This window comes from Lissotriton helveticus, chromosome 7 (assembly GCF_964261635.1).
Source record: "Lissotriton helveticus chromosome 7, aLisHel1.1, whole genome shotgun sequence".
Taxonomy (NCBI): Eukaryota; Metazoa; Chordata; class Amphibia; order Caudata; family Salamandridae; genus Lissotriton; species Lissotriton helveticus.
The window spans coordinates 1,294,216,681-1,294,230,883 of record NC_136068.1 but is presented as its reverse complement, the minus strand read 5'-3'; the positions used below and the strand labels follow the sequence as shown (position 1 = coordinate 1,294,230,883).

Here is a 14,203-nt window from a genome sequence, read left to right as displayed (position 1 = left end):
CCGGTCCCTCGAGGTCTCGTCACACCCACGAATCTCAGCTGGGCTGATGATGCAGGTAGAGGTCAGAGGTGCCAGGGAAGCCGGTTCTCGTCGAGCTGGGCAGTCTTGATCCGGAGGAGAGACTACAGCAGACCGCGATGCTTGGTTGGTGCCTGCTGCTGCAGGGTGGCTACTCCTTAGTCACAAGGGAGAAATCTTAGGAAAAAGTCTTGAGTTCCTTTCGTGGAAAGTAGTTTCAGGATTCAAAGATGATCTGCTTTGGAAGGGGGCCTGCTCCCACCTTTATCCTGAAAAAGGGGTCTGGCACGCGACTAAGTCCTGCCCTATGGGTGGGACTAGGAGGGGGGTGGTTACACCCCTCTCCTTTGGCGGGCTTTTCCCCAGATCAGGGGCTGGAGTGCCCCTGGAACTGGTTCAAGCCGGCCTATGCACAGTGAGCACCGGGGTGCCACTTGCAGTCACCTTCCTCTAAAGCCCTGCCTACCTGGGATACACAAAATCCTGTCTGGGATGGTGCTGGCACCGCCCCTGACAGGAAACCCTTTGTCCAGGCCTCCGTTGCTGGAAGGACTCCCAGCAGCAGGAGGGCAGACTTGTGTCTCGGTGGCAGCATCCATTTTGTGGAGCTGAGGCTTGAGTTAACTTTAACCGGGGTTACAGCTACATACATGTCGTGTCCCTCTAGAAGGGTGGAATGCTAACCCCGTCGCCAGAATTGGCGAGGGGTTAGTATTCCAATTCGTATGACACCTTACTCGACATGTTTTGATAAAGCGATACCAGAGTTGGCATATAACCGCGAGGATTATAATGCACTTAAGAGTATATGGTATGCGTTATCATGGAACAGCTATTAGGACTTGGTTCCGCAAGCTGCAAACGGGCTCAGCTCATGCCAGAGCACCATCTCACATTATTCCAAGCACTCTGCCTTCAGGATTGATAAGGCCTGCCATAGGAGTGACTGATAGGAATACATGTGTCCATTTTAGGGTTAGATATAGGTATACTATATCTAAAGCAAAGGGTGATTACACTACCTTGCCCCAGCTGTCGTGCAGCCAGTTGTGTCAGATTTGGATGGCCAGCCAGGGGTGGCATAATACATGCTGCAGCCCCTGGTAGGCCCTGGGTACACCTATGCCCTGGGTACCTAAGGTACACTGTACAGGGACTGATAAGGTGACTCAGTATCCAGTTAGATATGTACCTAGGGTACATGGAATCCATTTTACAGAGAGAGCAGTAGGCCTGGGGTCCTGAATAGCAGGGCCCCAGGTCAACTAAGTCAGAAAACCAGCAAAACACCAGGCAAAAAGTTGGGGGCAACCATAGTCAGGGATCTACCTTCCTACAGTGATGAGTTTGGTAAACTCATCCTTGTTTGCTTCTGGGAGGAAGGATTTCATATTCCCTACAATGGACTAAAGCTGACAATCGTATCTGCTCAGGATTGCTGGAGCGTTTGCCGCCCTTACAGAAATTGATGCCATTGATGAAAATTTCTTTCCGATGTTGTCAAGACGCCTACCATCTTGGTGGGGAGGTAATAGTAGAGAATGGATTTTTCAAGCGTCTTTGAGCCACCTGAGAGATTACAGAATCTGCCTTGGGGTGACCCGTTAGACAAGCAGGCGAGTCCTCAGGGTCTATATACTTTTTATCTAGTCTCTGCAGCACAGGGATCACAGATGCTGGCGTTTTCATCTCCTTCACCCCTTCCTGCCAAATGTGATCGATGATAGGTATTGACCTCACACTTTTTCTGGTTTGCTCCTTAAAGTCATATAAGAAACAATCTTCCTGATGCACGACAGTTCGTAGGTGGAATCTATTAGCAGCCCTATAATAATGTTATGGAAACCTCCTATGTCTTCAGGAGGTGAATCTGAAGGGCGGTGAGGTAGTGGCGATGGTGTTGGTACCACAGTCACTTGAAGTCAAAAAGAGGAGTAGTGGGCTATTACTGCTCGAGGGGGGAGAAGGTCCAAACACGACGTGCCCAACTATTAAATCTTAAACAAAAAGTATCGTGTTGTTCCTGGGGGAGACGAAGAAAGGAATGCTACAGTCTGAGATGCAGATGATTTATGGCAGGGTAACCAGGCGGTAGCCCTGGGAATCCATTTTGTTGGATTTAATGCCCTCACACACCCTTTCAGGTGTCATGCTTCATCATTTGGGCCTGCTCCTCGTTGGGTCGGCGGTGCAATACCCAACGGGCAACACCTCATAGAGGGGCTCTTTGGCGGAGATCTTTTTCCAACAGCCGTATGGGTGAAGTGCAGGTGTGGGGCCAGAACTAGAGGGTAGACGTAATGTGTTATGAGGAATTAAAATAAAGCTAGTGGTATCGTCGACGATGGCTTTTTCAATGACGAATGCTTGCTCGTCGACTGGCTCTCGATATGGAAGCGTTCGATGACGGAGGTGTCGTCGATGATAACTGCAATGTGGATGGAATAGAACCCTTGAGACTTGCCGTCGACGAAGTTATCGCTGTCGAAGGTCTGGAAGATGACACAGTCGTAGTTGTGGTAGTAGAAGTAGTAGCAGGCAAGGCCATTGAACCTGTTGAGGAGATTTTCTTAGCCGTTTTCACCTTCGAAGTACCTGCAGGCTGAGGGGATGAAATCCCGGAGGAGACTATCTTTTTTCTCCTGATTAAGGGATTCTTTTGCCATGTGAGAGACCTTAGGCTGCTTCTTCTTTTCTTCAATTTGTCCCTCAGGTGACCTCTGCCTCTTGTGAGACCTGGAGGACGTATCACTTTCTGCATCTGAAGAGGCGTCATTCGTCTTTTTTAGCCACAACAAAAGCTGACCTTCTCTATCCCTCAATGTTTTAGAAAGGAAAGTGCGGCATATCTTAGTGCCTTGCTTCAAGCTTTGGATAAAGGCAATAAATACAGTCTTTGTGGGCATCATCAATGTGAACATTCTTCTTCCCACAGGGCTGGCAAGGCCTGAATAATCCTTTAGAATCCAACGTAATCTTGATCAAGTAAAAGATGAACACTTATCTGAATTTTCTGTAGAACTGAGCCAGGCTCAGGGAGACTCCCTTACACAACGAAGTGCGGTGAAAATCTGAGGAACTCAGCCTCTCTTGGGAAGGTTCTACATGGTGCTGGTGTCTGATTGGTTGTGTTTTTCAGTTTGGTCCTTTTAACAAAAGAAGACTAATAGGATATGCAATGCGTGATTGCATCTATTAGGCCTATGTTTTTTTTACTACTTACTGCTATGTTATTTGTACCGTGGGACTCCCACTACGACGACGGGGAATGATTCAGGCATGTGAATCTATGAAAGATATCCCAATACTGTGTGCCAGGACACTCATGAGTATTTGTGCGTGAGATAAATTCACTATAACATAACATAATATGAGTTGCCTCCATAATGCAATATTGATCGATGGCCACTTGCAAGGCCCACTGGTTTTATTGTTAACACACTCTGAGAACACCTTTGATAGCCTACCTCTTTTCTCTTTTGGAGTACCTATGGTTTGGACACAGATATCACTCCTACATCAAAATCCTGTATAATACACCATCAGCCTGTATCAGACAGGGCAGCGTCCACGTCCTTCCAACTACCGACAGCTACGTGCCTGAGGTGCCCGCTGTTGCCTCTGCTGTTCGCCTTCACAGTCGAACCTTACCACATCTGCTGAGACTGGACGACTATAAGACAAGATTTAAGTGGTGGGACACATATGAACATAGGGTTTCCCTCTACGCAGATGACCTGCTGTTTTATGTGGATAAACCTGTGGTGTCTGGCCCTATCATAATGGGCATCCTAACTTATTTGGCAATGACTCTGGCTTGTAGGTCAACTGAAGCAAGATGGAACTATTCCCGCTAGGATACATGGGAAAGACGGTGAGATGGGCAAGTCGGGCAGGCTAAACTGTTACCTATTCTGGTTTCTATCACCTGTGAGTAAAAAGCACAGATGTGCGTGTGGCATTGCTTGAGATGGTTACTCTTCCTATAATTCAATACCTACTCCAGAATTAGCCCTGCTATCCTTTCCTATTCATTCCTCGCCACCTTCAACAGACTACTTACATGTTTACGGGTGAGTGGGGGCACATAGGGTGGCTTTTGGAAAATGTAGAACGTCAAGTTACGATAGTGGCAACGATAGATGTGACCTCATACTATGAGGCCTCCTATCATCTGTTTTTTAACGGTTGGCTTTACAGTCCCACAGATCCCATTTGTAGGCTGGAGTTGCTGCTACTGTGAGAGGAATCTCCACAACACTACCTGCATTAAGGCCAACTGGCCCGAACTGCACCACCAGCTGCCCTGATGGTTTTAAGATTCGGGCGGACTTCTCTCTGGTGCCTGGGAAGGGAGGGAAGAATTATGGAAGAAACCCCTGAGGCATGTCACCCACCCATCTCAGATCACCGCCTTGGAGTGATTTGTCAAGCGGGACTCCCAAGGCATTACCTTCTGCAGCCACATAGTTAACCTCAAAGAGATATAACCTTTCAGGAACTCCAGGCAGAATTTGCGGCAAAAGAACTCCTCATTTTTCCCGTATCCATTACTTTCACAATGTATGTGGATCTGACATATTTATTAAGCACACTGTTCTTAATATGAATAGCCATGACAGCAACAGGCAGGTAATATACATTCTGATTGTACTAGTAATGTTTATCTCGCCTATACTGGGTAATACATGTTGTTGTATCTGCTAGAATCTAGTAAACAGAATACTTTTTTTTAAAAAGCAGGTTGTGAACTCCTACACTGATAAAATAGTGATACCTAGGTTTGTACTGCTGTTCCATTCTTCGAGGCCAACTGCTTTCAGAAGCTCTGGCTAACTTTTCTTATTTTACATTTCCTCCTCAGTGTATTGTACAAACAGATAATCCTGAATCAACGATTTTTAATTGTGCCTCAGGTTTTTAGATTGTGAGTCGCAGCCATGAGGATCGTTGAATGGATATGCCATACATCCAGTATATATGCAATATCCAGTGGCTGCTAGCTCGGCTGAGTTGACCGCAGCACAACAATCTGGTTAGCTAACAAGAGTATCCTTTTGCAGCATTTCAGTAAAAACCAGCTGACGGGTTTGGCAAGCCATGTATGAAGGAACACATATCTCCCTTTGGGAGCGGACCAAGGAGAGTAGTAGCTCTTGTGTTTTTAATATGCGTGGCATTCTACACACAATCTGTCACGCTCAGGAAGAGATGTTTCTGGGCTGGATACATGTCTCTAGGTGGTTTTGTTTGATTAGCACAGAGAGGTATGTGGCTCTGTAGCAGTAAAATGCAAGTTTAACAATACAAATCCATTATCCTGTATACTTTAAATATGTTAATATCGGTTTACTGGCAGTATGCCCCTCCAGCGCCCCTGTCCTGTACCTCCCCAGTTCACTTAGCCCACATGCGTTATACTCTTATTATATCCCTCAACCTCCCTACCATACAGGGTCACACTCCAGTGTACTTCAATGTGTTGTATTCTAATAGACTCCTTCAGTGTCCCACTCCATTCTCTTTCATTGTAGCACTCTATTGTTTTAGTACTATTCCATGTTACTGCCGTCACCTTCCTGTGCCCATACTCTGAACTTCTTCAGTGTGCCACCTAATTTTCTGGCATTCTTTCCCTCCAGAGCAATGCATGTCCCATACCAACACTCAAATAACTATGCTTCACTTCTTCGGCTCCCCAGCTCTTATATCTTTGGTTTTCTGCACCATACCTTTTCAGTATGTTGGTTCTGTACCTGTTTGGCCTGTTTCCAGGATTCCTCCCACCGTTTGATTGTGCTGTTGGACTCCTCTAGTTCCTGGCGTAGCCTTGTAAGCTCAGCAGTACCCGGCCCGGAAAGAAACGCAGGCGACGTACTCGGGGAAAAGCTGCCGGAAGCAAAATGTTCCCATATGTTGCTATTCATTCCATTCAGACCTGAAAAGACAGATGTAGAAAGATATCACAGATGGCAAACAAAGCCTCCTTAGTATTGTGCAACAGAGTAAGAGAAGACAGGCCAAGATGCAGTGACAATGGCCTGCAAGTCTTAATAAATCAAAACAATGGTGAAAAGAGGGGCATTCAAGGAACCACCGATATTGATATACAGATAAAAGGAATACATTACTTACCCTATATGCATCGGTTTGTAATGTAATGTAAAGGGCACATGTATAGCGCTAGGTTACTCCAATTAGTGTCCTCGTGCTCTGCCTCACCAAAGTTGACGGACTAAAAAGACCAAACCATTATTTCTGATTAAAGAGACACGTTTTTACTTACTTCCGAGACTTGGCAGTGGCTGAAATTACCAGCAACTCCACAGTTAGTTTGTTCCATGTTGATGATCCTGAGAAGGCAAAGTATCTCCCTCTGGTTCTGGAGCACTGGATCCTAGGGACTGTGACCAAAAAAGTGTTGGCTGAGCGAAGGCATCTAGACAGAGCATAGGGAATAATCCTTGCTCTGAGGTACCCTGTGCCAGACAAATGGAGGGTCTTATATACCAGTACCAGGGTCTTGAAAGGAATCCTCTTCTTAATATAGAGCCAGTGCAGCTTCCTCAAATGTGAAGACACATGTTCTCAACCGGAGACACAAGAGGGTGCAGAATGCAATGTCTTGAACAACCTGCAATTTATTGGTGAGATAGTATGGAAGGCCCAGGTACAATGCATTGCTTTAGTCAAGCCTCAATGTTATTAGGGCCTGTACTGCCTGTTTCCTAGCTAAGAAAGAAAGAGAATGTAAAAACGTTCTTAGCACAAGCAGCAGTCCAAAACAAGTCTGCATCTCCATATTGACCTGAGGTACAAAACAAATGTAATGCCTACATTCTTTATTGCAAAAGAAACAGTTGATGGACGGAATGCTGGACAGTGCAAACATTCACCCCAGTCACAAGGATCTGGGTTTAATCCATCATTTGTTTGCTCACCACACCACCCCAGTTTGTACCCAGCCATATGCAAATCAGTCTTGAACCTGTTCCTTGTGGGAACAGTCCAGCATGAACTGCCAAGCCATGTCCTCCCTGGACCGGAAACAAGCATCCTAGGACCGGTTTCAGGGCGTCACCCTTCATCAGCCAGGCTAGCTTGAATCCAGTGGTGTAGTGAGCACAGGACACACGTCGGGGCATACCGTTCCCACTTAGTGCGACATATGCATGCAAAAGAAACAGTTGATGGACGGAATGCTGGACAATGCAAACATTCACCCATTATCACAAGGATCTGGGTTTAATCCATCATTCTTTTGCTCACCACATCACCTCAGTTTGGACCGAGCCATATGCAAATCAGTCTTTACCCTGTTCCTTGTGGGAACAGTCCAGCCCAAACTGCCAAGCACAGTCCAGCCCAAACTGCCAAGCATGATGAGCAAAGAAACGATGGATTTAGGCCCAGATCTCTGTACTGGGGTGAATATATGACCTTGTTCTGCATTCGGTCTATCAATTGTTGTTTTTGAATTTGTCATCCAGAGTGGGACGGGTATGCCCAGACGTGGGTCCCTTGCTCTCCATGCCACTGGAGTCAAGCTATCCTGGCTGATGAGGGCTGAAAGCCCGAAACCGGTCCTAAGATGCTTGTCTCCAGTCCAGGGAGGACCTTGCCTGGCAGTTCGGGCTGGACTGTTCCCATTGGGCGCAGAGTCAAGACTGATATCCATATGGCTGGGTCCAAACTGGAATGGAATGGTGAGCAAAGAAACAATGGATTTAGGCACAGATCTCTTTACTGGGCTGTATGTACAACTTTCTTCTGCATTCTGTCCATCAATTGTTCTTTTTGCATTTTTCACCGCGATTGGAATGGGTATGCCCAGACGTAGGTCCTGTGCTCTCCATGCCACTGGAGTCAAGCTATCCTGGCTGATGAGGGCTGAAAGCCTGAAACCGGTCCTAGGATACTTGTCTTCAGTCCAGGGAGGACCTAGCCTGGCAGTTCAGGCTGGACTCAGGGTCAAGACTGATTTGAATATGGCTGGGTCCAAACTGGAATGGCATGGTGAGCAAAGAAACTATGGATTTAGGCCCAGGTCTCTGTACTCAGGTGAATGTATGGCATTGTTCTGCATTCAGTCCATCTAATGTTCTTTTTGCATAAATTATTTATTGGGTCAGCCTCGTGACCTGGAGGATCAGAATAAACTGGCCAAAATGATTGTCAACGCTCAAGGGCCTTGACATCAAAGATAAGTAGCTCAGACTTTTCTGCATTCCATTTTAGATCATGGTGTGTTAGCCACTGAAAATCTGCTGTCAGACAGGCTCTGATCTTTTAACCCGGTAACATTCATAGCTGCCAAGGTTTCAGATTGGCATGTGTGGCATCTTCATAATTTCAGTATAATTATGAGTGACATTTCAATGACTATGAGTGACACTTTCTTGCGAACAAAATCGAGCCATGAACATGAGGGAAACATATAGACATCAGAAATGACACACAATTGTGCAATGAGAAACTAAGAAGATCGTAAAAATGTAGAAATACATTTGTAGAAATATAGAAATGGAAGGGCCCTAACGTAGTGCCCTAGTAAACTTATCGTACTGCAGACAGTGGCTCACTACAATGCAGAGCTATCAGCTGTACTAACTTTTATGCAGCTGAACTCAACTTTGTGCAGATTTGGAGCTCCAGGGTCAAGGCTTTTGGTGTTATTCTATAGATCAATAAAGTGTATGTTTGGTATTCTGTGGTTCTGAAAATCTGGATTCATATAATAGTTCTGGACTCGAGAATTAAAACTTCGTCGAAACATGACGAATTTGGTATCAAACGACCAAGAATGACGAGTACATCATGTACATGTATTTTCAGCCTATTCGAGTGACGATTTTACCTCGAAATCGTCACTTACATTCTGACCCCTTCATTCCCATTTATGTGTTGCCCTTTACATAGGCCTTAATCCAGTTGAATTCAACTCCACAAGGACACATGCTCCTTAATCGACTTTTCCATGACCTGTACAAGTTGGAACCATTGCCCCAGGCCGAACTCGTTAGGTCAGTTCCCCTCCCAGTGGCCGAGCAAGATAGCATCTAGGCTCAACAAACCATAAAACCATTTCAGCGCGCACACCTGCCATATCTCGCTCACATCTATCTCCACTCTTTTGCTTCACTTACTTTATGGTGGGGAGGTGCCCGTTTTTATTAGGGGTCCAGTGATATCTGATGAAATGTTGGGCCTTGCCAAATGATTTGTTGTAGGCAGCACGAAGTGAAATATGGACATGTCATCATGACTCTGCTTTCTCTTTGTACTAGAAATATGTTAACGATTTACTTTACAACCAAGAATGTTTTGCCTGAAGCCTAAAATTGTGTATAAGAAGAGAAGCCTGACTTTGTAAAGGCGTGCAGTCTCCTGAGAATATACCCGTATTGTACTTCTAGGACACTTGTTACCTTGCAACACAACATTTATCCTGAGCTAACACAAAATTCACTTTGCAACCAATTGATAGATCACAAGTCGCTGTTTGTTTTCTTCTTTTCTTTCTTTTATTTCATACGTAGATTGTTCACAAAAACCTCCTAGCCGACACGTGTTTCGTCTGATATGGAGTTAATCCACAGACTTCTTCAAGGCTTGAGTAGATCAGTTCGACCTTTAGTTCAGTTATCCTCTTGGTCTATTTCACGTTAGTTAGATATCTCGTCCTCCATACAAGGGTTTCTGAACGCCAGAAACCCTTGTATGGAGGACGAGATATCGTCACAGGAGGAAAATACCCGAACTATATAATATGGAGAGAGACTGATTTTAGATGCTATCTACGGGCCAAACTAACGTGAAATAGACCAAGAGGATAACTGAACCCCCATGACGGTGTGGCAGGGGTGTTGAACAAGAGATTAAAGGTCGAACTGATCTACTCAAGCCTTGAAGAAGTCTGTGGATTAACTCCATATCAGACGAAACACGTGTCGGCTAGGAGGTTTTTGTGAACAATCTACGTATGAAATAAAAGAAAGAAAAGAAGAAAACAAACAGCGACTTGTGATCTATCAATTGGTTGCAAAGTGAATTTTGTGTTAGCTCAGGATAAATGTTGTGTTGTATATTAGGGCATTGACTGGTTCATGCCTGTTGTGTTTAGATTGGTGGCCTAAACCCTATCCTTGGAGCTTTTATATTTGTTCCTTTTGACTATTATCACTGGTACCCGGCGCAACTGTAACCCAGCCATCAATTTCTTTGTTTGCCACTTGTTACCTTGGTTGCAGCCAATAAACTAATCTTTGACTTCACCTAGAAGACTCTGAGTTTCTGTGGTCTGGATCAGGAAGAACCCGAGGTCTCTGGGTGTTGATTCCCTGGCACCGCTGGGTTACCGGTTCTGTGTCGGTTCTTAAAAACCCAGTACCTCAGTTGGCGCCCAACGTTTGGGGCGATTCCAGTGGTACCAGTCAGCCTGAAGATCGTGAGGAGCTTCGTGTGAAAATTCCGGAGGACGGCCAACCACCTCATCGACCCCTGCATGTCGACGTGGTCCGAAGGTCTTTGCTGCGAGGTTCCCTGCTTCCCGACGGCTACAAGGACTGCTGCCCTGGCTATCGCCCTGATTTGGACCCTTGAAGTTTGGTAGAGCGAAACACTAAGACGGGTCTTCTGGTGACGTCATCGATATTTCAGTTAAGTATAAGTGGAGCGTCTCCCAGTCCTTAGTTGGACTTAGTTTCGGTATCTTTGGGATACAAAGTTTTGTATTGGTACTTGCAAGCACCAAAACCGAAGGACTCGTGTATTCACGAGAAATATCGTAATCGATAATCGTTTGAAGTTTGGAACTAGACTAGAGAGCGAAGATGCCTAGTCTTAGACTTGGGAATTTGTTTTGTCTTGGTAGTAATAATAGGGACTCCCAATTGGAGGACTCATGTCCGGTTCCTCCAGTTGGAACTCCGACTTATGAGCTATATGTAAAACATGGGGTAGGCCCCATCACCTACAACGAAGTATGGATTAAATACACCAGGAAAGATGGTGTTCTAAAATGGCCCCAATATGGTAGCTTTGATTCTGAAATCTTAGACAACCTCGAAGTTAAACTCTTTAAAAAGAAAGCCCGGCCGGCGATGTTTGACTCTTTCGCTTATGGCGTAAAGAAGCCAAACAAAAAGAAATTAAATTAGCTAAGAAAAATAAGAGAGAAGGGGGACTTTCAGTAATGCAAGCTGCTGTGCAGTTTAAAGATAATGAAGAAGAGCAGATGAATGAGCAGTTGCATAGGCAACGTAAAATGGCAATAGATAAGTGTTATCCAGTTTTGCCGTCTCTTCAGAAAGAGGCAGCAAAAGAGCATGAAAAAGACCCATTAATGTCGCATTTACTAAATTCACCACCCCCCATGCGCAAAATGCCACAGCACCCCCGCAACCTTTAGTTGCACTCACTACGCCTCCTGCTCCTCCACAGCACCCACCAGCTGTTCTTCAGCTGGCTCCTACTTCTTCGGTGCAGCCTCCTTCAGGCCCACCGACCACCTCTGTTTCACCTGTGTTTTCTACAATTTTGCCTACTGTACTTTTTACATCTCCTAATGCTCCCTCTACGATTTTGCCTAGTGCCCCCTCTATTTCCCCTGATACCTCTTCTGCTATCTCTACCCCTGCCTTATCTCACCCCGTTTTCCCATCTGTTTGTCCTTCAGTTTCACCTTCCATTCGGCAGAAAATGGCCAGTACTGTTACTAACCTTCTTTTACCTCTTTTCGGGTCGCCTACTATGACCCCTAACATGGGAAGAAGACAGTTGCGAAGTCAACTACCCGATTATCAAGAGAGCGATTCACTGAATAGTTTAGGACGGAAATGGGTCATGAACACTGTAAAATATGATGTACAGTCTGTCATGGAAGTCTTCCATCAATGGGAAGCAGCGACACAGAGATATGTTTTCGAACAGATGTGTGTTTTCCTTTGCGAGGATTTAGAAGACAATGATCAGGAATGCATCCCACGAGAAATGTGTCGTGTACGGTTTAAGTTCGGAGAGGGTATGATTGTAGGTCCAGACGTGGAGAAAGCAGTTGAAATGTTGTTATCATATCGGAGTAAGGGAAGCAGTTCTGGGTCACCATCTGAATCTAATACATCCAGTAGGAAAAAGGCGCGACAATACCCTATGAGAGAAGTTCCCCCACAATGGAGAGAGGGTGACACGACTGCTGTCCCACCTATTCTGCCACACTTTCAGCGTGTATCGGTACATGTCCCATGGAAGCGAGCTGAAGTTTTAGCACTCAAACAAGCATTACCAGATCCGCGTAAAAATCCTGCAGGGTACTATAAAGAGTTGTCGCAAACTGCTGGGTCATGTATAATGAATTTAGCAGATATCGATATGTTACTTGGAAATGTTGTTCCACAGCCTTTATGGGGTAAAATTCGTCACATAGATCATGACCAGGAATTAGGTGACACATGGGCTAATATTACTGCTGCAGATGCCCGACAAGTTGGTGGTGCCAAGCCTGAGCCTTTGATAGCAGAACTCCCTGGTAAAATAGTAGATTACATGAAAACGATAATGCCTGCAATACGCGTAAATTGGGATAAGTTGTCTGCATGCAAACAGAAGAAAGAAGAAACAGTCTCAGATTTCTTCACCAGATTTGAAGAAACATTTGTTGACCACAGCGGTCAAGATATGACCACAGAAGGTGGTCAGAGATTATTTGTCGATAAATTCGTGCACAATCTGCTTCCAGAATTGTGTAAAAAATTTAAAGATTCAGAAAGTTCTTGGGCAGTCTCATCTTCAGCCCAGATATTGGCTACCGCACAATATTACGAGAATAGGGACAAAGATGAGAAAGATAAAGTGGAAAAGAAAACTAGAGAACTGAAAACGAAGGTTTTGCTACAGCAAGCCTATTTGCCACGTGGTGGTGGTAATCAAAATAATAATGGTCAGAATCACTACCAAAATACTTTTCAGCAGCCTCAACAGTTTCAGAGAAACTCGCAAAGATTCGAGTATACTCAACCCCGTGTACCTGTAGGCCCCAACCAGTGTTTATATTGCAAACAAGAGTGTCATTACAAGTATAATTGTCCTATTCTATTACAACGTGCAAATTGAGTTTCTGGTGTTAGAGGTCGTGGCAGTCAGCAAGCACCTAGAGGTAGAGGGCGTGGAAACGCCCCTCAGGACACACGTCCCCTTCCACCGCAAAACTCTATCAACAGGTTTGATCAGCAAAATAACGTATCTGACAGGACAGCTCAATACTACGTTGATGATTATTACACAGAAGATGAGCATTGGGAAGGTAATGATTGCTAGGACAGCCATAGACAAAGAGAGGGAGTTGTTTCAGTTCCAGTAGATCAGAATGGACCTTACGTTGAGGTGATTACATCAGGTGTGTCAGAACCTTTTCTGTTGGATACTGGTGCTACAAAGAGTTCTATAATGCACTCCAAACTCCCTGGCGCACCTTTGTCTGGCGAAATGAACGTTTCCGTAGGTTTTTCCGGCGCCCCAGTTAGAAATCCGATTTCTGACCCTTTATCTCTTTCTGTTGGTCCTTGTGAATTCGAAGCACCCCTTATTCTGACGACAGGTTGTGGTGAAAATTTGCTAGGATTAGATTTGCTAAAAAGATTGTATGCGACTTTGTACTGTTCTCCTTCAGGAGTACAACTTACTTTAGGTAAGAAAGTGGTTTCTCCCATGTATTTGTCGAGAGATGCACTTCCAGCAGAATTGTCACTTCTCCCAGATATTCTTTGGGCCACTGGTCCTAATGATGTAGGTCTTTTAGAAATTCCACCATATGTTGTTACATTGAAGTCCAATGTCAAAATGCCACGCATTCCCCAATACAAAATATCTAATGAGGGTGAAAAAGCTTTGCTAGCGATCGTTTACGAATTGATTGAAAAGGATGTGATTGAAGAAACACGAGGCAATGTTTGCAATAGTCCTGTTCTGCCTGTTTTAAAACAAACTGACCCTTCTCAGCCACCTGTGTACAGATTCGTGATTGATCTTCGAGAAGTAAATAAGATAGTTGTGCCACAATTCCCAGTTGTCCCCGACATTACCACATTATTGACTATGATTCCAGCTTCTGCTTCGTGGTTTTCGGTGATTGACCTAAAGAATGCTTTCTTCAGCATCCCAATTGCTGAGGAGAGCAGGGATATTTTTT

The 14,203-nt window shown here is 44.9% G+C and overlaps 1 protein-coding gene across 4 annotated transcripts in view; it reads right to left on the bottom strand.

The window, feature by feature from the left end:
* Nucleotides 1-14,203, bottom strand: part of UNK (unk zinc finger) — a 938,451-nt gene that overhangs the window by 174,619 nt on the left and 749,629 nt on the right. For all 4 annotated transcript variants that reach the window (XM_078654545.1, XM_078654546.1, XM_078654547.1 and 1 more), the window contains exon 14: nt 5,775-5,956. In XM_078654545.1, coding sequence (XP_078510671.1) covers nt 5,775-5,956 — 182 coding nt within the window. The remainder of the gene's footprint in view (nt 1-5,774; nt 5,957-14,203) is intronic.